The 22,956-nt window shown below is 39.2% G+C and overlaps 2 protein-coding genes across 3 annotated transcripts in view; both read left to right on the forward strand.

Annotated features, from left to right (window-relative positions):
- The first annotated feature begins 1,904 nt into the window (after positions 1-1,904).
- On the forward strand, positions 1,905-5,037 carry arf3a (ADP-ribosylation factor 3a). Of its 2 annotated transcripts, none has more exons than XM_008318877.3 (5): positions 1,905-2,032; positions 3,286-3,457; positions 3,545-3,655; positions 3,997-4,121; positions 4,389-5,037. In XM_008318877.3, exons 2-5 carry the CDS (start codon positions 3,310-3,312, stop codon positions 4,548-4,550), a joined length of 546 nt encoding a protein of 181 aa, XP_008317099.1. In that variant the 5' UTR covers positions 1,905-2,032; positions 3,286-3,309; the 3' UTR covers positions 4,551-5,037. The 2 variants fall into 2 exon arrangements, with proteins under 2 accessions (XP_008317099.1, XP_024915455.1); XM_025059687.1 differs by lacking the exon at positions 1,905-2,032 and adding an exon at positions 2,039-2,126.
- A 5,412-nt stretch (positions 5,038-10,449) lies between these two features.
- The window catches only part of LOC103385096 (receptor tyrosine-protein kinase erbB-3-like), a 15,636-nt gene continuing 3,129 nt past the window's right edge, over positions 10,450-22,956 (forward strand). Inside the window, 22 exon segments of the mRNA XM_008318876.3 lie at positions 10,450-10,931; positions 14,603-14,757; positions 14,866-15,052; positions 16,073-16,198; positions 16,302-16,364; positions 16,493-16,611; positions 17,388-17,529; positions 17,860-17,973; positions 18,129-18,246; positions 18,351-18,424; positions 18,535-18,625; positions 19,114-19,316; positions 20,057-20,189; positions 20,280-20,370; positions 21,111-21,268; positions 21,378-21,434; positions 21,810-21,951; positions 22,027-22,146; positions 22,252-22,350; positions 22,560-22,745; positions 22,928-22,949; positions 22,952-22,956. The exon segment at positions 22,952-22,956 is cut by the window's right edge and continues 120 nt beyond it. Coding sequence (XP_008317098.1) covers positions 10,853-10,931; positions 14,603-14,757; positions 14,866-15,052; positions 16,073-16,198; positions 16,302-16,364; positions 16,493-16,611; positions 17,388-17,529; positions 17,860-17,973; positions 18,129-18,246; positions 18,351-18,424; positions 18,535-18,625; positions 19,114-19,316; positions 20,057-20,189; positions 20,280-20,370; positions 21,111-21,268; positions 21,378-21,434; positions 21,810-21,951; positions 22,027-22,146; positions 22,252-22,350; positions 22,560-22,745; positions 22,928-22,949; positions 22,952-22,956 — 2,484 coding nt within the window. The 5' untranslated portion in view covers positions 10,450-10,852.

Here is a 22,956-nt window from a genome sequence, read left to right on the forward strand (position 1 = left end):
GGGGGGCGGCGGGGAGGAGGGGGGGTGAATAAAGTGTACTCTGTATAAATACATGCCTCAAAACATCTGCTTCTCAACTCCTCTTTCATTTTTGATGTGGGACAGGCAGAGAAGGAGAGCGGGAGAGAAAACACAAGGAGCCAGCTACCCAGAACATCAAAGCCCCTGCCCTCAACGCGCAGGCCCTCATTAGTTCAGCTAGCAGAACCAACCAGACTTGTGATTGTGTTTGCTGGGGTGCACGTTGGCACACACTTCAGAGGAAAAGGCTCCTTTAAGTCATTACTCTCCACCCCACCTCTACCGCCACCACCCCAGCCCGCTGTAACCCTCTCAAAACTCTCTGTGCACACAACCTCGGAAGGCTCCCCCACCATCCACTCCACCCCGTAATCTGGTCTGCAGCTGCAAACATCTGCTCCCCTCCTTGCCCCTCTGCCGTCACCAGAGAAATCTATTACCAGACCACTGACTGAAATGGAACAGACAAATATTGAATTCACCTGTGCTTCCTATGCACGGCGCTGGTCACACGTGGTTCATATACTCAGAGTGTTTTATGTGTTGGGTGACATTTCTAACTGTCTAAATGATCAGTCTTAAATTATCTTGAGATTATGTTTTTTTTATTGCATCAAAATATCTTTTTTTAAATCGAACTTAAATTTACCCATTGAACAAAAGACTAAAAGAATGAAAAGTTACTTATAAACACACCATCCTCATCTGTGACATGAGTGTATTTAAATCTGACAAATGACATTTAAACCTGTGCTTAAGATAAATCAAACAATCTGATTGTTGATCTGATTAACTTCAAATTAAGTTCTAAGATTGTATTTGTCATTTTATTTTGCCCGTATGTTTGACACCCCTGATTTAGACTGTTTTCCTGAGTTCCAGCCCCAAATGGCAACTGTACATATCTCTGACTATCAATTTAGAAACCTGCTATGAAGCTTAAGGTGAAAAAGGAATTTCACATTTCGGCAGGACAACAACGGAAAGCCATAACCAAGTCCAGAACCAAAATAACCTGCTGACAGATGAGGGTTTCACAGGAGATATCATTGCCAATTGACTGATGTGGACGAGTCTTCACAACTTTACACGTTGAGATGACAGTCTTGACAGAATCCTACCCTAAGGGACTGAATGCTGAGAGATTAAAACATGCTTCAACAAAGCAAAAGAGTATGGAGTAAACTTACCTCATCTTTCCCGTGTACTTTGTTGGCCTTAAAAAAATTACTTTTTTAATTGGAACATAATTTTACTGTTTTTCATGAGGGCACGTGTACCCCTCAGGAGTGGATCTACTAATGCAGTAAACACAATACACTTAACTCTCTAATCTGAATTTACCTATTCAAGATTTATATCTGCAGTACACATGCAAGTAAGGTGTATTAATGTACAACTATAGGTGTATGCATATATATGTATAATATGTATATATTATATATATATATGGTATTTTGAATCCATTTACTTATAATATTTCATGGAAAATATTTTCCTATTATAAATGCAGTGCCAGAATATAAAATCAGCTTTTGTTTGCTTAGTACATTGTGTCACCTGACTGTGACACGCTGAAGGTGTGCTGCCATGCAGGAAGTATCACTCAGCATCCTATTACAGGCAGAAGCCTCTCACTTATTCATTAAGATGATTCCCGTTTTAATTATTCAGCCAGATTTGCCTGGCATGTGCCTGTAGAACAACAGGTAATTAACGTTTGAACACGTGCTGCACGTGTGACTGAAATGGTGTATTTTATATTATTATTTAACACGTTTAATAACAGCAAAGGTAAATACGGTTTCCCTGCAGCAGCAGTGCAGCTCCAGTGTTCTGTCAAGTCATCCATGAAACGCATAGAAACGCGAGAGGGATGCTTGACAAAACAAGTATCGCGAGAGCTCACCAAACAGCAGCACATGAGCAATTCATCGCGAGACTACCATCCGGTCCTTCCTGCTGCTGCTGTCGCTGACTCCAGCTGATAGCGCTACTTGCCGTTAACAGGGTAAGTGTGAGTCACATACAAAATAACAACAGATATTACGACAAATATAACAGAGAATCCGTGGTTATCGTAGAGCCCGCTGTCGTTTTTAACGGTACGTATCGTCGTTTTACTTGAACGGCCGTGACTCGACATTAGGCCGCTTGTCGTGACTATACAGCGAGGGTTACTGCACAGAAATTGACCTAGAGATGAAAAAAACAACAACAAAAGGTTCAGTTAACAGATTTGAACGCGCCCTTTTCTACGCTCTGGTGGTGTTATCACTTAGCCATTAGCAGGTAGTGTGACTGTAAAAATGGCAGCAGCATTAGCAGCAGCTCTTGTCCTCATTCTGACAGTATGATGTACACGGTTGCACGGCCACTGCAGCTGGACCAGGCTACATGCTAACTGCTGTAGCATCAGCTGATGTAAATGAATGAACACGGAGCTTATCTGTGACATTGCAGCCTCTCTGGAGCAGAGTCAGGCTAATTCGGTTAATATAAGACTCAACACAATCTAGCTGAGACTTCAATTCATTTGATGACAATACTGTAAGCCTTGTCAAGTGACCCTGCCATTTGGCACAGCTCAGCTGTGGAATAGTTCCTTTTAAAACACTCAAAATATTATATCAAGTGCATTGCAACATCTTTTTCAACTTTGTATTATGGCTTCTTACTAAACATGACTTCTCAGTCATTAAAAAAAACATGCAGTTTATTTTTATAATATAATGTTAAGGTGCAAAATGGTTGTGAGGAAACGACTAAATAAAATTTTGCAAATAAAAGTGGAATATAATAGTGGAAAACTTATTTCTAAAAAGTAAAAATCAGATTGTTCAGACTGATTATTGTAATATTATTAATAAGGGAACATTTTATTATTTTTCCTCTATTGGACCAAGTGAGCAGGTGATTTTGTGAGAAAAATCATTTGAATTTTCAGCAGCCTCCCTGATACCATTAAAGCTAGATTATTGTTACACTATAGTGATTGTTTAAATGTCAGCAGACAGCACACGAGGTGGTTACTCTGCACCACTTGAAAGATGATCCACACCACAGAGATCCAGTATGGTGGTGAGCTGTCAAAGCCTGTGTAACTCAGATCAGCTGCTTGCTGAGGTGTGAAGCAAGCCTTAACTAGCTGTTCTTCTGAGGTGGCTGTAGGCCATAAAAAAGTGGTTGGTGGTTTTCTGAGCCTTCTAAACCATATGTTTGAGAAATTGACTTTAAGCCTGTTGTGGTTTTGTTCTGTTGCAGTCGGAGTTAGAAACACCTGTCATCATGGGAAACATCTTTGGGAACATACTGAAGAGCCTCATAGGCAAGAAAGAAATGCGAATCCTCATGGTGGGGCTAGACGCTGCTGGTAAAACCACCATTCTCTACAAGCTCAAGCTGGGAGAGATTGTCACCACCATCCCCACAATAGGTGTGTGAAGAACAAATTCAGTGCTGACAGCTTTGCATCAAATATCTGTCTTTGCGATGGTTCGCCTCACTACGTGTCTTTGTGCAGGTTTCAACGTAGAGACAGTGGAGTACAAGAACATCAGCTTCACTGTATGGGATGTGGGTGGCCAGGACAAAATCCGTCCCCTGTGGAGGCACTACTTTCAGAACACCCAGGGTGAGCCAGACCAGCAGCTCTTTAGATGATGCAGTGGTCAGAAATGGTAATAAGGCATCTGCAGCCCTGTTGCAGATCCTGAACTATAATCTCCCCCTCCGTCTGAGAGCACATCTGCCTCAGATGAGGTCATCGGCAGAAGGTCTCCAGCTCTTTCAAATTATTATTATCTGAGTCATGTGGAAAAGATCAACAATGAAAAGAACTTGATTAATCTATTTTGTTTTTTAACTAAATGATGTTTGCAAGTTGTTGTTTTAAAAAAATAAGTTAAACGTGATTAGGTCTGGCATAGCAGTGACATTTAAGCAGTCCTTAAATACTTTGATCATTTGCCTCAGGCTTGATCTTTGTGGTGGACAGCAACGACCGCGAGCGAGTGAACGAAGCCCGGGAAGAACTGATGCGCATGTTGGCTGAGGATGAGCTGCGAGATGCCGTTCTTCTAGTCTTTGCTAACAAACAGGTATGGATTCAAAGGTTCCTTGCAAGCTATATATATATATATTTATATTTATATTTTTATATATATATATAAAAAAGTATGTGAAAAATGTTATTTATCGTTTTTCTTCTGTTGCTATTTCATAAGAAGAAAAATATAGAGTATATTGCATTCTGTATTTTTATTTACTGTACGTATGGAAAGGTCACATTTGTTATTAAAGAGTGATATTTCCATCTGCTTTTCTTTTATTGATTTATACACACTGAACTTTTTTTTTTTTTTCAGGACCTCCCTAATGCCATGAACGCAGCTGAAATCACAGACAAGCTAGGCCTGCATTCCCTGCGCCACCGTAACTGGTACATCCAGGCCACCTGTGCCACCAGTGGGGACGGTCTCTACGAGGGCCTGGACTGGCTGGCCAATCAGCTGAAGAACAAAAAGTGAAGGGTCAAGTCAACAGAGTGGGGAAGAGCCTGGGTGCCAACTCCAGGTAGTGGTCATAGAGGATCCATTGTGTTTACATGGAGAGGCAGTGCTGAAAAGCTCCCAGGGGGTGACTCTCAATGGCTTTCTCCCCCCCCTCCCCCCACACACACAGATATCCCCATTTTTCCCCTTACTTTCATTATTTCAATTTGTTTAGATCTGCAGTGAGTTTTTAATTGTTTTATGGTGGTTGACGTTGACCTAAACGATTTAAATTATATAAGCTGAATACATAAATGTTGGGATGTATTAGTAAAATGTTTCTGTGAAGGCTTATGTATTTCCACTGTTTTGCAGTCTAAGGCCTTCAAACTCACTCTTTTATGCATTATTTTTAAGTTAGGAAAATGTGAAAAGTCTTGACTTTTAACGGTAGATCAATCATTCCTCAGATACTTAATGTAAGTTAGGATCGTCTCAATAGAGTAGGCTGAAGTAATATTAACACGGAACACTAAATGAAAATACAACAAGCTCCGACAAATATACAGTCATCACTTCCCTGCCGCATCATGCACTTCAGAGCTTACTTTAGATTTTAATTAGAACATTGTGCATTATCTTTTCATATACTTTAGATTTTAATTAGAACATTGTGTTATCTTTTCCTGTTTTTTTCCAACACCGAATTGGATGTATTCGATTGTCTTAAAAATATTACTTTGTTATCAGTTATATTTATTTTCTTACAGCGTTTAACTTTTATTTATTGACCTGTATAATAAGTTTAAAATGAAGTTCCCTTTATTGAAATTTGCAGTTACTGCTATGGCAGCTGGTGAAAAATAAAGCCTCCATATCAATGTATAGAACTGCTTCCCAATTTGCATGGAGATGTTCCAGTACTGGCTCGTGGGCTTACAGGCCGCTGCTGTAAATAAAGATTTGTTCTTAGACGACTTGTTGGGGCTCAGCGAGGGTTTTAAAAAAAAGGCTCGTCTGTCATCAGTGAGGTGTGGAGCTGGGCTGATGCTGACGAGACAGGATGCACACTGTGCCCGCTCTGTGGCTGAAGGAAAAAAAAAAACCACAACGCTGCTATTGGCCTGTGAGCGATTGGCAGAGTGATGCAGCAGAGCATGTGATCGGCAATATTCCACAGCTGACAGGGTTTCTGAATGTGGTGTTCTTTTTGAAGTCACTTTGTGCGAGCAGCTGCACTGTTTCTGTCATGAAGTATCGCTTGTCTTATTGGTTGATTCATCCCTAATTGGAGTGACATTATACTTACCGTACGTGTTCTCTTGTGTTGACCTGTGTACCACGTTGCACAAAAAAAAAAGAAATTAACTCTAAATGCATTATTGCTGTACAAAAGTGTAAGGTCTGATTATTTATTTATTTATTCCTGTATTTATGAATGGATTATTTATTTATTTTGGATCAAAATGGACAACTGTTGACTTTAGTCATTTCCTTCCTCTTTTGCTATCTACTGTAGAGTCAGGCAGTTCTCTTTTTGAGTGTCCGTTAGTCACACAGTTACAAATATAAGTAAACGGAGAGAGGATGAAAAACACTACTGCATCATAAGGCATGTTAATTCTGTAAAAGATCTGTAATAAAAAATGATTAACACAGTGAGTGAGAGCCTGTTATCTCAGACTGAGGTAGTGACTGGGTTTTATTACTATTACTATCTAATATCTGGCACACATTAGTATATAATGTACTTCATGCTAATTGGGGAGAGAACTGGAAGTGCTGTTGGATCACGTGTGATACAGTATACAGCGTCCACATGTGTCCTTGAAAACCAAGAACATAAATGTCCAATTTTTCAGTCATGAAAACATTATTATTTCTTGTTGCTTCTCCCTTGATTGTGAGTGAATGCAACCAGGTTGAACGAGGCACAGGAAATATTGAATGTTTTTTTTTCTCAGTAAGTTCAACTTCTTTCTTGCACTTGTCAACCAGCACCTTCATGAACTTCCTGCTGTTGGAGCAGCTCTTCTCTTTGCAGCATCTTTGACCAGGATTCAACTTGTCTTTTCATCAGTTTTGGAAGGACGTCCAGTTCTCAGTACTGTTACTGCTGTGTCATTTCTTCACAACTATCTTGTGCCTGGCTTCACTGCAATGTTTGATGGTTCAAAATATTTTTTTAACCTTCTCCTGATCATTATCTTTTATGATGATTTTTGGGCAGACTATAGCATTAGCTGTTAGCTGCTAGTCATTAAATGTCCAGAATTCTACTGCTTCAGTGGAGCAGTGTTTCATGGCAGATGTTTACTAACTTTGGTAATAGGGGATTTGGTTTAACAGAATATTTATATTCTATATATTTCTCATTATAATATTTTTTTTAGGCTTTTGAGCCTTTTTGCTTAAAAAAGTTAAATATTGCTATATTGGAAACATTGTTGTTGTTGATATAATCTGTAATCTCACATTTTTGGCTTACTTAGCTCGCTATTTATTTTTCGTAAAAAACAGGTCATACACATTTGGATTGTGTGTGGTACAAGTGCATAGCAGGACGTTTTCCTCTCAGGCTGTAAATGGCTAACTACTGGGGCAATAAAAGACCACTTTATGAGATTTTTAGGGGCTAATTGACATAGTTTGTTGGGGATTTTGCCCTGAGTCTCAGCTAATCTTTGACCCTGATCCATACAGTCCATAGCTGGGGATAGAGGAGGGGGTCGGGGGGAGTCAAATACAGTAGGTTGAAACACTGGATGAATGTTACCTTTCTCTTTTGGCCTTTAGCTGCTGTCATCGTGAGAGGTTTGGTTCAATCAGGTAGTTTCCCTGTGGAATAGCTGCACTTCAGCCAGGGTCATTTTATCGGAGCCAATCAGAGGTCCCGGTAGGGGAAAGTGCTGCTGTGTCTCCAGGGGTGTGACAGCAGTATGTGGGTCAGAGCTGCTCCCGGGCCACCAGCCCCCAGGGCCCCCTGCAGGACAGCTACAATAGCAGCCCCAGGGCGGATGCCATAGCTGGGATTCCCACCCGTATCCGGGACGCCTTCGCCCAGGGCACAGACACACTGGCAGCAGCCGCACAATCAATTCATCAATCTCTGAAGGGAGTGGTAACAGATAAAGGCCACATCAGTCACCAGTCACCCCCACGGCTCGCCGTGGTGGAACCAGGCCAGGCCTGACACAGGCTGACAGCATAGTAGCATTATGAAAGGGTCAAACTCTCCAGGAAAACCTCAGAGGTATTAAAATATATTCATTAAAACGTTTTGATTCCTATAAAATATTTTATTGTTAACCATCAGGATAAAAAAAACATATGACAGGTGCACTCTATGCTTTTAGCTGTTCCTGGGTCAGATTCTAGTGATCTTTTTGGCTACTGGTTAGTTTTTTATTTATTTACAGCAGTCAGTTTATAATACTGAATGTTGAATTTATTTAGTTTAACCTCTGGTTAGTTTTTTTTATTATTTATTTATTTTATTTATTTATTTTTAATAAATTCATTCATTTGACATGCTTTTCCTAAACTTTTTTTAATAATTATTAAATAACTTTATTAATTTTTGGTCTTACTTACTAATTTTTTAATCTTACTACTACTACTTGCTTGACTGTCTCTGCTTTCTAATTTTTTAATCTTACTACTACTACTACTTGCTACTACTACTACTACTACTACTTGCTTGACTGACCCAAAAAAATGGGTTAGAATTAGTTTTGTTACGAAATTTAAAAATAAAAATCAGGCTCCTTTGATTTTATTCATTAGATATTACAGACTAACAAGACATTGCTTACTTAACTTTTTTAAGTACTAAATTTAAATAATAATGTAAAATCATTTTAAACAGGATATGATGGTGCAGACATTGGCTGAAAGTCCATGGAGCATTTGTCAGTAAATACTGAGGCTCTGTCTCCTCCTGCTGGACAGACGACTGCTAATGAACCTTGGGTTATGAGAAACATCAGACAGACAGACGTTTATTTATTTATTTATTAGAAGGTCATACTTCATTAAGAAACTACTTAAATGATGAAATAAATATTTATATATTTTCCATATTTATAGATTTTTAGGGGAGCCCACCCGATAAGAGAACATGTGTCTCAGTGAGTATGGACTACAGGACAAACCCTGTTCTCCATTTCTGTTTCCAGTTGGGTTTAATTCAAAACAGTTCAATTTAACCCAACCATTTATCACCCCAATGATTAACACTGGACACACAGGAGCAGTGGGCTGCAATTCTACTTTGGAATTTTAATGCCTGCCTGACACACCACAGTCCTGAACCAGCAGATCAAAGTTACAAGCCTGATGCTTTAACCTCGGTCAGAAAGTCCATGTCTTTAAGAAAAGGGTTCAATAATTTAATTTTAAGTTGGTTTTGGTTTGTGTACTAAACCATACTTTAAAACCAAAGCAAATCTTATTTGAAAAATACAAATGCTTGGTATCACCACAGTGAATTTCTGTGTAATTCTAGTCTGAAGAAAGCAGACGCACACACACGGCAGCTAATGAGAAAAGAGATGAGTGTCTGCTAACATGATAACATGAGCATGAGAGAGTTTGGGTTTATAACATCAGTGGGCTTTGGCCAATGGGAGGACGTCATGGAAAACAAAATTGAAATTGATCATTGATGTGAGATGTGAGCTTTTGAGATTGTTGTATAATTAAATATCTTTGTAGGTCATTCAGTCCTTCAGGCCATTTTAAGCTGAGCAGTTAAGAATTAGACCTGGGCTGTCTTGGTGTTCTAGGCAGCAGTGTTTCCCAAACTTTATTTCTGGGTACCAATATTTTTTAAGTCACAAACCTTCGCAACCCAAGTCAATAGACATTATTCGTAAACTCCTGGGAAACATGATGCGAGACGACCCAAAACAAAAATCTCTTGCGACCCATCTGAGGGTCGCAACTCAGTATTTGGGATACAGTGTTCTAAGCATCAATGCCTATTTTTAACTGCTTTATATAATCAATTGTACATGTTGAAGTAAATGGTTTGTTTGGGTCAATAATCTTTTGTGACTTTGATGAGTCTGCACTTAATTATTATTCGGTCATTTTGGGACAGAGAGCAAAATTGAGAAGAAACCAACATCTAAAGGACAACAATGGAATTTCATGAAGGAAACGTTCTTGGAAAGCCATTCCTGAGAAGTCCCTGGGAAAACTGTGAAATATCCTTAGAAAACATATAAGTGCTGTGTTAAAAATGGCCTTACTGTTTGTGGATGAAAGTCAAGACAAACATCAAGTGTTCATCTTACTCTCTGTCTTCTCTCTCTCTCTCGCTCTCTCCTTCTCCCTCATTTAAAATCAGATTAGCAGCACATCTGTCAGAGGCAGTTACAAAAAAAAAAAATCCTTGCATCAGTGTTTTATTCACAGCTCCGTGTTCGGGAAGCCTGACTGCTCTGAGCCCACTTTCTCAAATTAAGCGTGTTCTTGTGTTGGGTTCAGAAGTCACTGGACCATGTGACAATGTGGCCATTGTGACAGTGCTGCTGCATGCGCATCAAAGAAGTGATTAACCAGTCGACAGTGCTGGGGAGACAATACTGCTCTTTACAGCCAGAACAGTGTAGCCAGTCACATCACAGCGCTGCAGCAGCTGACAGTGAGAAACACACAGACACACAGACACACAGACACACAGACACACACACACACACGATTTAAGATTCACACACAAGATTTATATAAGATCCATGTTGTTCATATGATTGGACAACCAATAGGTTTGGATCTGAAGTATATGTGTTTGTGTAATTATTATATTATCTTTATATCACTTATATAAACCTACTTTTGCGTTTTACAACTTTAAAGTCAAACTTATCTCTGTGTGTCTGGATTTAATGTAAAGGCATTCTATTTTTTTTTGACAGAAATCCATGTCATATTAGTGTAAAGGCATTTTTACTCCAAATCCAGCTGCTGATTCTGGAAGACACAACGGACCAAACTCTCATTGGAGCATAATTTGGGCTCCCGGCCAATCACACGCTCCTCTCTGGGAGGGGAAACCCAGCATCAAAATAAACTGCCACTTGTTTGCCCTCTTCACTGATTTACACTTGGCGCGATTTATCTTCCAATCTTCCCAGGGTTGCTCCTTCTCTCTGGATGTGTTTGATTCCCTCTGTCGTTGCACAGAGACAGCGGCCGCATTGATTTCTTTATTTTAACATGTTTTCTTCCTTTTTTTATTTTAAGGATTTTCTACAAAGTGTTGGATTGAATTGACTTACTTGAAGAGGACTTCAAAGACTTCCGTGATATGAAAAAAATCTGAGTAAATCAACATGGACGCATGGAGAGTTGTTCTGCTGTGTGTGATGTTTTCATGGAGGTTACGAACAGCACTTACACAAACCCATGAAGGTGAGATCAATTTCACTTAAACACACAATCTGATTTTAATCTACTATTTATACTTCTATTACTTGGGTTCTTATGTAACATTTACTTACCCATAAATACTTGGTATTTATCTGCCCTAATATGTCACAGTTGCAAAAAATGTCATGGCTGTACTTCGACGTGTATTATTGAATAGAATACAATCCAATAGAATAGAAACCCCTGCATCAGGTCTTCTTTGATCTTTTGGAAACCCCAAATACCCCCCCCCCCTCCTTTCTCTTTCATGATTGAGGCCCTAAAACAAGGCAGTGAATATGAGCCTCAATCTATTTTAACAAAATGTTACCAGAGCAATGTATGACTTACACTGCACTCTAACGACCAATACAAAAAATGGTACAAACAGAAGACTTAACTGCCAGTTACTACGTTTGCCCATTGCTGCATCAATGCCTGTAAACCAGTAGTTTTTTTGGTTTTTTTGTATGATAAACATCTGTACAGAGACATGGAGCAGGTCTGTGTAGATGCACTGCAGGACTGAGGCTCACTGCCTCCCAGGAGTGGCTGATGGTTAAATGTTATTGTGTGTATATTTATATTCCCATATTCAACCCATACATTAACAGGGTGGAGGTTTTTGGTTCTTGCTCATCACACTTCAGTTCAACCCCAGGCCAGGATTTGAATCCTCTGATCACATGCCCCATACAGTACTTTAACCACTAATCCACAGGCTGCATAGGTTTATACAGTTGCATATCGCAAATGTAGAGCATCATAAACACAGCTGCAGGTGCCTGTGTGCTGCACAGACACAGACAGACCTATAACTTGGTGTGTTAGTCTCCTTGTTTGTTACATTTCCCTTTCCCTCTGTCCAACACACACACGTTCTATTGTCCGCTGGTATGATCTCAGCAGTGCGTTCCCTCAAACACACACACACACTCAGAGAATCACTGTCTGTCACTGCGTCGCTCTTCACTCTCTGTGACACACTGACCACATTTATAACTTAATCACAATGAGTCACTTTGTCTGTGGAAAAGCCCTGTTCCCTCGACCCCTGGCCTGCTCTCCACCGCCTCAGGCCCCGCGCTGCAGCGTGCAGTGAGGTTTTTTACTCTGCTTCACATCAAACCACATATCAGGACGACTCACCAAAGACATAAATACTGCAGAGACAATGCAACTCTATCTCACTGACATTCTTTATTGGTTCAGCTTTAATGGATTATCATGGACTAGAAGCCCAGCATTCAGCAGCCCAGCAGTAGTTTAATATGAAACAATCCTTAAAAAAATACATAATGCATTACATTGCATCTCTATCAGGCTGTTATTGGATTTGTGATACGTTTCTGGCAACTGGTAACAATGAGTGGCCCTTTTGCAACTTGTCCCATTTAAACCTACATCAGGTTTGTACACACTGGCAGGTATTAACCCCTTATAGAGACATGTTGACTGATTATTAGGTGTTTTTAATAACACTTTTTGCACTAACTCAATTTGATATGTCATTATCTAGAGCTACAAGCCTTTTATATCACACATATGAAAACATTAGTATGATGCTGGCTGCACCATCACACCCACCTGTTCACAGTTGTTTCAAATCTTAACATTAGTTAATTTTAAACAGCATCAGAAATCAATAGCAGTTTGGTCCAAATATGCCCTTCAATTTCAGCCAACCAGAAGTGTTGAAATTTAAAAATAAAAATGTGCCATAACTGTATGTGTAACTAAATACTTCCCTTAAAATCATATATTTCCCAAAAGAATATTTAACAGTAATAATCAGGTTAGAATCTATGGTATTTCAGTTGAATTACTCCATTAATGGTGGGGGGCTCAGGGTCACTCTATAACAGGCATGGGCAAACTAAGACCCGGGGGCCAGATGCCGCCCGTTCAGCTTTTTAATACAGCCCGCCAAACTTTTCAAAATGATATCATTTATTTTCATTATCATTATACTTCTGCCTTTTCCCTGTAATACCCACATTTCCCCTATAGATAGCATAGAAAATGATATAAGCATTTTAGCATTTTAGCCTTTATGCATGACCTATACGTATTATTTATCTTAGTTCACACAAATCTATCTGCTCCTGACCCGGCCTCCCGTTTAATCTTAGGACAGTTGTGGCCCGCGAGTCAAAACGTTTGCCCACGTCTGCTCTGTAAGGTGATGAAGTTCTGTCTATTGGCCAACATGGACCCCAGGGTTTTATAGTATTACATCACCAGCACAGTCAGAGGAGTATGCTCTACATATTCTTTGATAATGGACACGGAGGACAGAGTGTCTTTGCCTTCACGTTCCTGTCTTCCAAACACGCTTTAAAAGACAAACTCAATTTATATTTAGTTTTGTCAAAAACAATACGGACCTGGACATAAAGGACATGCTGCCTGCTGCAGTTTTTCATACAGAGCCACAAAGAAATCCTTTTCTTCAATTATCTGAACTTTTAGTGAAGTGGAACAGAACCCTCTGTCTTATTGCTGCCCTAACATTCACTAAATTTTCCCTGGAGCTGTACTCAAGCACAAAGTGTTCTAAGTGAACACAAAATTCAAATGTCAGGAGTTAAATTTTATAACTATTTGGACACAACATACCAATTTAATTTTAATGACTCATACCAATATCAAAAAATAGTATCAGCTCAGGGGCAAAAACACCCTTTAAAGTACTGTGATTGTCCTTGACATCGACATAAACAGCATTTAATGCTCCTGCTAAAGGAATAGTTAACTTCTGCAGTAGCCCTAGTGGACATGGACTAAACCACAGTAGCTATCAGTTTAGTCCATGAGGCAAAATGTTTGTCAAACGTAAAAAAAAAAGTAAAATATCTTATTGCCTAAGGTGATGAAAAACCACTTCCTGTAAAATGTAAGTGAACGAAACAAAATATCTAAAAGTTATTCAAAAAAGAGAGCATAGATTTAGCACAAAGCACATTACATCTATTTGGCTGAAAGCTGCTTACATTTAAATGCTGCTGCAGGGGAAGTCTGCTGACAGTTTCAGTGATAATGGTATGTATGTTTTTTAAAACAAGAACTGGTGCATAATTTTATGTATTTTTTTTTCCTGCAAACATGGTCAAAACATGTTTTCAAGAGAAATAGACTACATTCAGAGTGGTAACTGGTGGACACTTGCTAGCACCAGGCATGTTAGCAGTGTAGCAGTGGGAGCACTTAGCTTTTAGACATTTATTGGCCAGTGAGTGGTGAGCTAGCACATAATGACATAGAGCCATTGATTTGCTATTCTGAAGTGTGTTAACTACCAGTTTACCCAACACTTATAAATAACTATTTCTTTGAGAATCAGTTTTCACTGAACTGAGATCGAGCTAACTCTGCTAACTTCCTCTGTCTTGCTTCTCCACTGGGCCTTACAGGTAAATCCAAACCTTGTGAGTTGCAATACTGTTTCTTTTTACACTGGTAAATATTTTCAATTGTGAGTTGCAATACTGTTTCTTTTTAAATATTTTCAGTAATGCAAAGAATGTTCAGATCACTTCGTAAAGGAAAGAAAAACAAGGAAATAAAGTTGTTGTTTTTATGTTTTGTGCTGTGTTCTGGAGACATCCAGTGTTTCCCCAGGCTTTCACAGTAACAGGTGTTTGTCTCCCTTGTGTCTCCTGTACGTGTGACAGTGGTGTGTCCTGGTACACAAAACAGACTGAGCTCCACAGGCTCACAGGAGAACCAGTACAACATGATCAAAGAGCGCTACGAAGGCTGTGAGATCATCATGGGAAACCTGGAGATCACGCACATTGAGAGTAACTGGGATTTTTCCTTCCTGAAGGTGAGTGCCAGTCAACCTCACTCCTCTACTCTGGTTGTATGAATGATGAAAAGTTTGGTCTTTGTTTGTTTGTTTTCATTTACCACAGTATTATGTTCCTACTTTCAGACGATCCGTGAGGTGACTGGTTACATCCTCATTTTCATGAACCACTTACAAGAGATTCCTCTGGGAAAACTGAGGATCATCAGGGGGAACAGTCTCTATGAAAAAAGTTTTGCTCTCTCTGTCATATTTAACTACCCCAAGGATGGATCCAACGGCCTGAGGCAGCTGGGCCTCGGGAATCTGACAGGTAGGAGGGTTGAAGAAGAGAATCTGGAAATTTGCAGTAATTTTTGCCTAAACGGGAAAAATAGGAAGTCCATGTAACAGGGAATTGTTTTAATTATAAGGTATATCACAGATAGTATTAACAAATTATTTCCCTTCTCTTTTGAGTTTAAAAATGTTTGGTAGAGGGGTCAAGAAAGAGTAGAACCAATCTGCTATTTTAATAATTATACGTTATTTAACATTTTGTGGGCAAAGATGTTGGGAAAAAAAGTTTAAAATTTCATTTTAAAACGTTGTTAAATATGGAGTATGTGTTATTTATGGTTTGGGTTACAATGGTGTTGCTATGGGACTAAACATTGGGTCAAGTCAGAGAAAAAGGGTGTTAACCACTGTGGCTATAATGTAGACACCTTAAATATGTGGTCGGCTACTAGGGAATTGTGCAATGTTGTGGTTTTTAAAAATATTAGCTTTACATCATACACTGCACCTCTTTTTTTCGTCTAAGTACAACCAGGTGTATGAATTTTTAAACCGTAGATTTTATAAAAGCGTGCACTTGATTTCATTTACTAACAAATTTTTGGACTAAGCTATGTTTGCAGTACTTTCAAAATATACTGTACCCGTGTGCTTTTAAGTTATTTTTGCTACATGTCTGGTAAACTATTACCAATTTTTTGTATTCTGCTGTCTATTAACTTATATATATTATATTGTTGCTAACATTTTGCCAAAAATGACCTTTTTTTCTTCAAATTACCTACAGATACAGATATTTTAGTAGATTTAAAATTAGCCTTTGCCTAAATTGTATTCTAAACGTACTCTTGCACGATAAAGACAATAACTTTCCTTGCACTTTCCCTAAATATATATATATAAAAAACTACTAACATCATTAAAAAATGAATATATATATATATATATATAAACTACTAACATCATTAAAAAATGTAGGAAACACTTTGTTTTCAAAGCTATAGATAATACCATTATGTTGTCCGTGCTCTCTGTAATGTCTGTTTCTCCACAGAAATCCTGAAGGGAGGAGTTCAAATTATCAAAAACAAGTACCTAAGTTACGGTCCCTGGGTTTTCTGGCAAGACATCATCAGGGACAGCAGCGCTCCGATTGACATCCGCTTCAATGGGGAAAGAGGTCCTGATCTGAATATTCTCACTTCACACAAGTCAGAATTTATCATCAGGTCTCGTATTTGTATTTTTTTTAATCATCACGACCCTTCTCTTTCTTTCTCAAGGCCCTTGCCACAAATCCTGTGGGGATTACTGCTGGGGGCCGAATAAAGACCAGTGTCAAATCCGTGAGTGTCCAATTGTTCTCTTCCTTTCATTCATTCATTTCATCCAGTGTTTTACTCTTCTCTCTCTGTCATAAACAAGCAGAGACACTGCTGGCCTTTGTTGAACCGTTCCCTCCTGTCTCTTTCAGTGACTAAGACAGTCTGCGCTCCACAGTGTAACGGTCGCTGTTTTGGGACCAGCCCCAGGGACTGCTGCCACACAGAGTGTGCAGCGGGATGTAAAGGGCCCCTGGACGTCGACTGCTTTGTGAGTGCCCTGTCGACACCTTATTGTCTCTGCTGACACGCCGTTGTTTTATGGGAGTTTCATTCCAAACTGCTCTGAGGCCTGCTTATTATTGAAGCTCCAATTCTGTTTCCAATCACATTGGACTCTGTTTTAAAAAATATGTTTTAAACTGGTGGATTTTGACCATATTTTATCAATTACAAACCACATGCTGGACTTTTATTTTTTTACTCTACTACTTTCAGGCTGCTGTTTGTATTGGTTAGGATAATATTGTGCATTAGTGTCATCTGGAAATCCCCTTGCAGATGATCACTCGGTTCCTGCTCAATCAGATACTCCCCAAATCTGAGTTATTCTCTATGAGATGTGAGGTCATTTTTCTGGATGTGAATACGTCTTGAACACTTAACAGGTTATTTTATACTTACTCCTTTGTGGCCAAAAGTAGCCATGCTAGCTGTGGATCATTTATAGAAGCAGTCTGACAAACTAAAGGGATTTGAACACCAAAATATTTAGAGTCCAACATTAACTAACTGGTCCTAGTGTCCTATTTATATTCCCAATTGATGCTGTATGTCTCATTGCCTTAATACATATTGCTGGAGTAGTTAGTGCAAAGTTATTTTTTCATGACAAATTTTAACAATGACAAATTCCCATGGTTAACAGTGGGAAATTAATTTAAAGAAAAACAGCTATTTGTATAAATTTCCTCAGACTCCAGTAGAGGCTGTAGTTACTGTAACTGCTCGCATTTACTCCAATCGCCTGCTTGTGTGTCTGCACAGGCTTGCCGTCATTTCAACGACTCTGGAGCCTGTGTGCCTCAGTGCCCCCAGAATCTCATCTATAACAAACAAACATTCCAAATGGAGACGAATCCAAATGCAAAATATCAGTACGGATCCATCTGCGTCTCTCAGTGTCCCAGTAAGTAACCAATGTTTGTTCCTCCCAAACTCTTCATCATTGGATTGTCCCTTTATCTAATTCTGTCTTCCCTGCTTACTCAAAATAAACTAATTAAAATAATCAAACTCTAGCTCCACCTCCAGCTTAGTCTTGTGTCTTTTCAACAGAGCCAAATCAAACATCATAGCAGGTCTCACTACTCTGTTAAAGACATGTTGTTGTTTGTTGATGTTAGCTGTTATTCTTCTGTCACATATTTCTTACCCACAATACAAGTGATCCTGGAGTATTTGTATTTGAACTGCTCTTCTCCAAAGTGCAGACTTCCACCTTTTTTGCTTCTTGCAGCTCATTTCGTTGTGGACGGCAGCTCCTGTGTCAGCGCCTGTCCCCAGGATAAGACGGAGGTGGTGAGAGAAGGCCAGCGTCAGTGTGAGCTCTGCAGCGGACTCTGTCCAAAAGGTTCACACTGATTAAATCCTCAAACAAACTTTTCTGGAGATGATGCAGATTTCCAAAAGGTTCACACTGATTAAATCCTAAACAAACTTTTTGCAGAGCAGATGATCTGTCCGTCATCAACTGTTGTCATGATGGTGTCCTGTCACCCCACGTAGTGTGTAAAGGAACTGGTGCTGAGAACAGACAGACCGTGGACGCAAGCAACATTGACAGCTTCATCAACTGCACCAAGATCCAGGGCAGCCTGCATTTTCTGGTCACAGGGATTCTTGGGTAATTATCTGCACAGTCTCAACAATCTCAGCAAATGTTCCTGTGTCAAGACAGTCAGTCAGTGGGATCATATTGGGGTTTTTTTTTTGTTGGTTTTTTTTCAGAGATGGTTTTAAAAATATCCCACCTCTGGATGCCAAGAAGCTGGAAGTGTTTCGCACAGTCAGAGAAATTACAGGTTTGTGTTGTAAAGAACAACAACACGATGTCTAAATAAATCAAACTGCAGTTTTTTTAATCAAACTTTTACCAGGTCTTAATTACATTTTTTTCATTACATTTTAATAGATATTTTAAACATCCAATCCTGGCCGAAAGAAATGAATGATCTGTCTGTTTTTTCAAGTCTCACCATCATACAAGGAAGGTCACTGTACAAGTAAGTGCTGGTGATGTTAAATCTAATTCATTAATGATGTGTACGCAGCTGGATTAGGCCAGAGAGGAACTGATGCGGAGAAAAATTCTGAAAGAAATCATATTCCAGATTAAACAAATAAATGTTATTATTGGATAATATTCTTCATGTAAACCACATTTAAGTTTGTGTTAGTGTTTAGGTGTGAGCTAAGTGCAGGTTATTTGTGTGTGAGTGTGTGCCTGTTTGATTGTTTATATACTGTATACGTGTGTGTGCGAGCTAAATGCATAGGAGAGATTTTTATGTTTTTCTGTGTGTGAGAGAGTATGAATGTGTGTGTACAGTACTGTATGTGTGTTTCAGTGTAACCCACACCATCCAAACACCAGTGCACAGAGAGACTAACTTATTATCATTTTGACATTTGTTCCACACATTCTCTCAGACAAACTTGAACAGTCTTTTTCCTCTGTTGTCGTCTGTGTCCTCAATCCTTAAAACCACAGACGATTTTCTCTGATGGTGATGCATATCCCCACTCTGACCTCACTGGGCCTGCGCTCCCTCCGGGAGATCAGTGATGGCAGTGTGTACATCAGTCAGAACGCCAACCTCTGTTACCACCACACTGTAAACTGGACACAGCTGTTCCGAGGCCGCAGAGTTCAAGTCAACAACCTTAACAACAACAGGCCGCTGGCAGATTGTGGTGAGCCAAGCTCAGGGACTGGTTGAAACAAAAATCTCCTCTACTCTCCAAATGAAATCTTGAATTTGTTTTCTTCTGGAAAACTTTGAAAAGATCAAACCGTGAACCCACAAAAGTCATGAAATCAAACCTTTTGCTCAATTACACACATTCACATTGATAAAAATGACTCTGTCTTAACTCTAAACATGCAGCGTTCTACGGCCACATTTTACCCAGAAAAAGTGACAATAGTTCAATTGTGCAGGAGCTGTTAGTGAATTAAAAAAAGAATCTGGATAAAAATAGAAAGAGAGAGTTTTCAATGTCATTATTATATTATATTCATTTGTATTATTTTATTGTATTTTGTACATTTTTTACATTATAAGCTTGGGCTAAACCACATCCCCAACATCAATGGCTAAAATCCAGCCCCTAACTTTTACAGAGCCTCCACTCTGACTCATTAGATGTTTAATAAAAACAGTCACTGATGTAAAGTATATCTGATCCCATTGAGTCAACTCTTTGGAAGACATTTTTGTTCTGATCCTCAGCCTAAAGTTTGTGTCACTTTTTATACTTTAGCCTAGATTTTTCTATAGTCTGTGGCCCCTGGTGCTTCACAGAGGTACTGCAGGGAGTCATGAATGTTTTGGTTGATTAGATAATTAAAAAAAATCAATCTAATAACACATTGGGGCATGAATTACTGTGACTATATTTGAACATGTTTGTTCTTACTTTGCTGTGTGCAGCTGCAGAGGGCCATGTGTGTGACCCACTGTGTTCAGACTCAGGCTGCTGGGGCGCAGGGCCCGACCAGTGCCTCTCCTGTAGGAACTACAGCCGAGACAACACCTGTGTGAGCAGCTGTCATTTCAACACCGGGTTTGTAGACATCAGTGGATATTTCTTTAACTCATATGTTACATATTTTCATCCTGTCTGACTGTATGTTTTTGATTATTATTTCTTTAGAACGCCAAGAGAATTTGACAAAACTGGTGAATGCGTCGCCTGTCATGCAGAATGTAAACCCCAGCATGGCAAAATCAGCTGTACTGGACCGGTAATTATGGGTTTTGTTTTTTTGTTATTTATGCTACGATACACGTGGCCTAACAATATGTTGTGTTGGGTTGTTACATTACCTCAGCTTTTTGGCAACATTTTTGGGGCAAATTGTAAATCATTTTCCCACTCCCATTAGTGTTTGCTAAGTTAGAGCTTTTTTGTTAAATTCCATGGAATCTTCAATGTATTTTGTTATTTACATGGCGACAGTTTATCCAAATTGTATAAACTTCTGAGTGATTGTCAACGTCATTTGCTATATTTTGACACTTTTTGTGGCTTTAAAACTATAACTACTTGCACTTCAGAAACACAGCCTGAAATTAGTTTTCTATTTTAAGTCTATTTGTATTTTGACTGATGTTAGCAATGTCAAGGTTTTAGCCACAAACTTTACTGATAATGTTTTTATTGGATGTTGTTGGTGTTGTTAATATTTTCTTGATTAAATAATCCTTGGTATTATTGTCAGAGCTGTTGCAACTTTTCGATAGTAGAACTTCAACCTCCACCAAATGTTTGAATTCCTGACATGTGGTTTCAGTGTACGGACGCCTATAACAGTGAAAATTATAATCATTAACAGAGTGTATGATCATCATTTTTTCTTACTGGAGTCAAACTTTAAATACAACACGACTGAAGCCTGTTGTCCAACAGTGTGTGTTTCAGAGCCACATATTTAAATAATAGAGTGTCTGGTATAGAGTTTCTCCCTCTCTGTTATTTTGGTAGGGTGCAGATGAGTGTGTGGAATGTGCTAACTTTCGAGATGGTCCGTACTGTATGTCCTCCTGCCCCACTGGAGTCAATGATGGACACAAGGGGCTGATCTTCAAATACCCCAACAGGGAGGGGCACTGTGAACCGTGTCATCACAACTGCACTCAGGGGTGAGAATGGACAAAATACAAATATCTGTTTACTTTTTTCAGCCTTTGTCCACGTACCACAGTAATGACTCTGTGACTGCTGACATAATGAACTGTTTATCTGTTTCAGATGTTCAGGGCCAGGCTTGAATGACTGTTTACAGACAGGCAGACTGGCAGTTAGTAGGTATGTGCTGCTCCCTGCTGGTAAAAACAAAGAAATTACTTCTGTAACCTAAATTTTAACTAAAGTTTCTTTAGGCTAAAAACTAAAATTACGGCAGTAAAAAAAAAAATCGTATAAATAAATAATAAGCAAAAAAAAAATAGATAGTTAAAAATGTTGAAAGAAAAAAAAAGAAAGGCCTAAAGGTTTCCATACATGATAAACAAGTCTAAAAGTTAGTGATTTTTCAACATTAATTTTCCAGAAGCTCAAAGCAGTCCATATATTTCTCACTATCAGCTGAAATTATTGTTTATAAAGATTTAAAATTATTTCTTATATCCACAATTTAGCCCCACTCCCCCTCACGCTCTCTCTCTTGGCTCCTCCCTCCAGCGGTCAGATCACAGGTATAGCTCTAGGTGTCCCTGCTGGCCTCATCTTCTGCCTGGTGTTGTTTTTCCTGGGCCTGCTGTACCACAGAGGCCTGGCCATCCGTCGCAAGAGAGCCATGAGAAGATACCTAGAGAGTGGAGAGGTGAGATCATCATCATCACATGACTTAAGTCTTCAGAAGAGGAAAAACAAAAAAGAAATCTTTCTGATCTGACAGAGCTTTGAGCCGCTGGGTCCTGGAGAAAAGGGCACCAAGGTTCATGCTCGCATTTTGAGACCTTCAGAGCTGAAGAAAATAAAAGCATTGGGCTCAGGGGTTTTTGGAACAGTTCACAAGGTAGTGATGAACATTTTTCTTTCATCGTTTTAGATATTTATCTGTTATGAGGCTATTAGGAACTTGTGAGAATGTGACTCCAGTTGTATATTTCATGTTCTTCAGGGATTCTGGACTCCAGAGGGAGAAACAGTGAAGATCCCTGTGTCCATTAAGACCATCCAGGACTCTTCAGGACGACAGACCTTCACTGAGATCACAGATGTAAGAGCAAAAAAATACTTTTCATCACAGATGTAAGAGCAAAAAAATACTGTGAACTTTTTCACTGAGAAGTGACTTTGACACATTATGTCCGCACAGGGAGCCACATTGTACTGTCATGATCATCTCTTAGCAAGAAGGTTATCAGATCAAATCCAACTGTGTAAAAGGAAGTTCATATTGTCTTGTCATTCTTTTTTTCTGTGTAGCATATGTTGTCCATGGGCAGCCTGGACCACCCGTACATTGTGAGGCTGCTGGGCATCTGTCCGGGTACCAGTCTGCAGCTGGTGACTCAGTTTATTACACAGGGCTCCCTACTGGATCACATCAAGCACCACAAGAACCGCCTGGACCCCCAGCGCCTGCTTAATTGGTGTGTGCAGATCGCTAAGGTGAGCATCACTAGGATTTTTTTGTTATGTATAAACATTCCATTGATATTCACAATTAGCTTAGAGACAACTACAAACAGCTTAGAATTAGCTCATTAGCTTTTAAATATGTTCCTAAAGTATAATAAAATATATCAGAGTAGGGAGAAACATTATTTAAAAATTAATTTTCTCTTTCTTAGGGCATGTTCTACCTGGAGGAACACTGTAT

Source organism: Cynoglossus semilaevis, chromosome 10 (assembly GCF_000523025.1).
Source record: "Cynoglossus semilaevis isolate Cse_v1.0 chromosome 10, Cse_v1.0, whole genome shotgun sequence".
NCBI lineage: Eukaryota > Metazoa > Chordata > Actinopteri > Pleuronectiformes > Cynoglossidae > Cynoglossus > Cynoglossus semilaevis.

Excerpts from the sequence above, each read along its gene's own strand:
- arf3a (XM_008318877.3), top strand. The coding sequence starts at position 3,310 with ATGGGAAACATCTTTGGGAACATACTGAAGAGCCTCATAGGCAAGAAA. Across the intron at positions 3,458-3,544 it reads CACCACCATCCCCACAATAG|GTTTCAACGTAGAGACAGTG; the intron begins GTGTGTGAAGAA and ends GTCTTTGTGCAG. Across the intron at positions 3,656-3,996 it reads CTACTTTCAGAACACCCAGG|GCTTGATCTTTGTGGTGGAC; the intron begins GTGAGCCAGACC and ends CATTTGCCTCAG.